General features: G+C 57.2%; 1 protein-coding gene across 1 annotated transcript in view; it reads left to right on the top strand.

Moving 5' to 3' along the window:
- Positions 1-4: 4 nt before the first annotated feature.
- SLC30A1 (solute carrier family 30 member 1) overlaps positions 5-1,496 on the top strand; it is a gene marked incomplete at its 5' end in the record, with an annotated part of 12,429 nt that continues 10,937 nt past the window's right edge. Inside the window, one exon of the mRNA XM_019515901.1 lies at positions 5-572. Coding sequence (XP_019371446.1) covers positions 5-572 — 568 coding nt within the window. The remainder of the gene's footprint in view (positions 573-1,496) is intronic.

Here is a 1,496-nt window from a genome sequence, read left to right as displayed (position 1 = left end):
GCGGTGCCGGCGGGCGCGGTTGCTGTGCATGCTGGCGCTGACGTTCGTGTTCTTCGTGATGGAGGTGGTGGTGAGCCGGCTGACGGCGTCGCTGGCCATGCTGTCCGATTCCTTCCACATGCTGTCGGACGTGATGGCGCTGGTGGTGGCGCTGGTGGCCGTGCGCTTCGCGCAGCGCACCCGCGCCACCAAGAAGAACACGTTCGGCTGGGTGCGCGCCGAGGTGATGGGAGCACTGGTCAACGCCGTCTTCCTCACGGCGCTCTGCTTCACCATCCTGCTTGAGGCCATCGAGCGCTTCACCGAGCCACACGAGATCCAGCAGCCGCTCGTCGTGCTGGTGGCCGGTGTGGCGGGGCTGATCATCAACCTGCTGGGGCTCTGCCTCTTCCACCAGCATGGTCACGGACACAGTCACGGCCACGGCCATGCGCACGGCTCTGCCCCACCACCGCCCCGTGCCAAGCTGCAGCGCTGCCCCGGCGAGGGTGATGCTGCCCTGCACAAGGAAGAGACCAACATGCTGGTGGATAACTACAGTGGCCCCAATGGGCTCAGCCAGGAGCAGCTGGGTGAGTCCCAACAGAGCTGGGGGCTACATCCCCCTTGGGGGGCAGGGGAGAAGCCCTCTCCCATCCCCTCCCTGCCCTTGCTGCCAGGGGTAGGGGCTGGGTTAATGCACAGGCAAGCCAGGCACATGCCTAGGCCACTAAGTGAAGAAGTGGCCTGGTTGTGGGTGTCTTACACATTATGATTGTTGAGTGACAGCCAAGTTGGGGTGCACAAGTTGGTTTGCTGAAGGCCTGCTAAAGGGTTCACATGGCCCTGGGAAGGGGACCAATGATGTCCTGGAGCATCCCAGCACTTCTGGAGCTCGCCAGGATGCTGGTGGAAATGGGGTAAAAGACCCCTGGTGGGTGCTGGTAAATGTGCTGTTTGCCTAGTGGGATGTAGGAAGAGCATACACCAACTCCAGATCCTTCTTCAGCCTGATGAAGGGTGTTTGTACCCGAAAGATTGCTAAGAAGAATTTTTTCCAACTATTTGAGTTGGTCTAATAAAAGATATCGGATTTACCCAAAGAACCTTGTCGCCCTTTGCCTAGTAGTTTTTCTTTGTGTGACTTCACTTAGCCGTTTTTTTTTTTTGTTTTTTTTTCCAAGGGTTGTTTCTCCCCCTTCTCCCCCTCCCCCCCTATGAGTTTCAAAGAACTTTGTAAAGGTAAAGAGAAACAGGTGGTTTCTCCATTTTGTAGCTGGAGGCACTGAGGATTTCATGATGCATTTGTAAGTCTTGGGGGGGGGTCCCTTGGAGCAAGAGGCAGCAGTCTGCCACCTTACACATCCCAAACTGCTGCCCTGGTGTGCTGTGACCTGGCTCCAGGCTGGGCAGCATATAGCCCAGCGCCTCTGTCCTGATACTTGGGGCTCTCCTGGGGATTGGGATTGACTACTTACTTGAGAAATTGCCACTTCCCTCATGTTCACGGTGGGCAG

The sequence above is a fragment of the Gavialis gangeticus genome, unplaced genomic scaffold (genome assembly GCF_001723915.1).
Source record: "Gavialis gangeticus isolate Ggan-Ray unplaced genomic scaffold, GavGan_comp1, whole genome shotgun sequence".
NCBI lineage: Eukaryota > Metazoa > Chordata > Crocodylia > Gavialidae > Gavialis > Gavialis gangeticus.
Note: the sequence above shows the minus strand (reverse complement) of the source record. Positions and strands in the feature narration are given on the sequence as shown.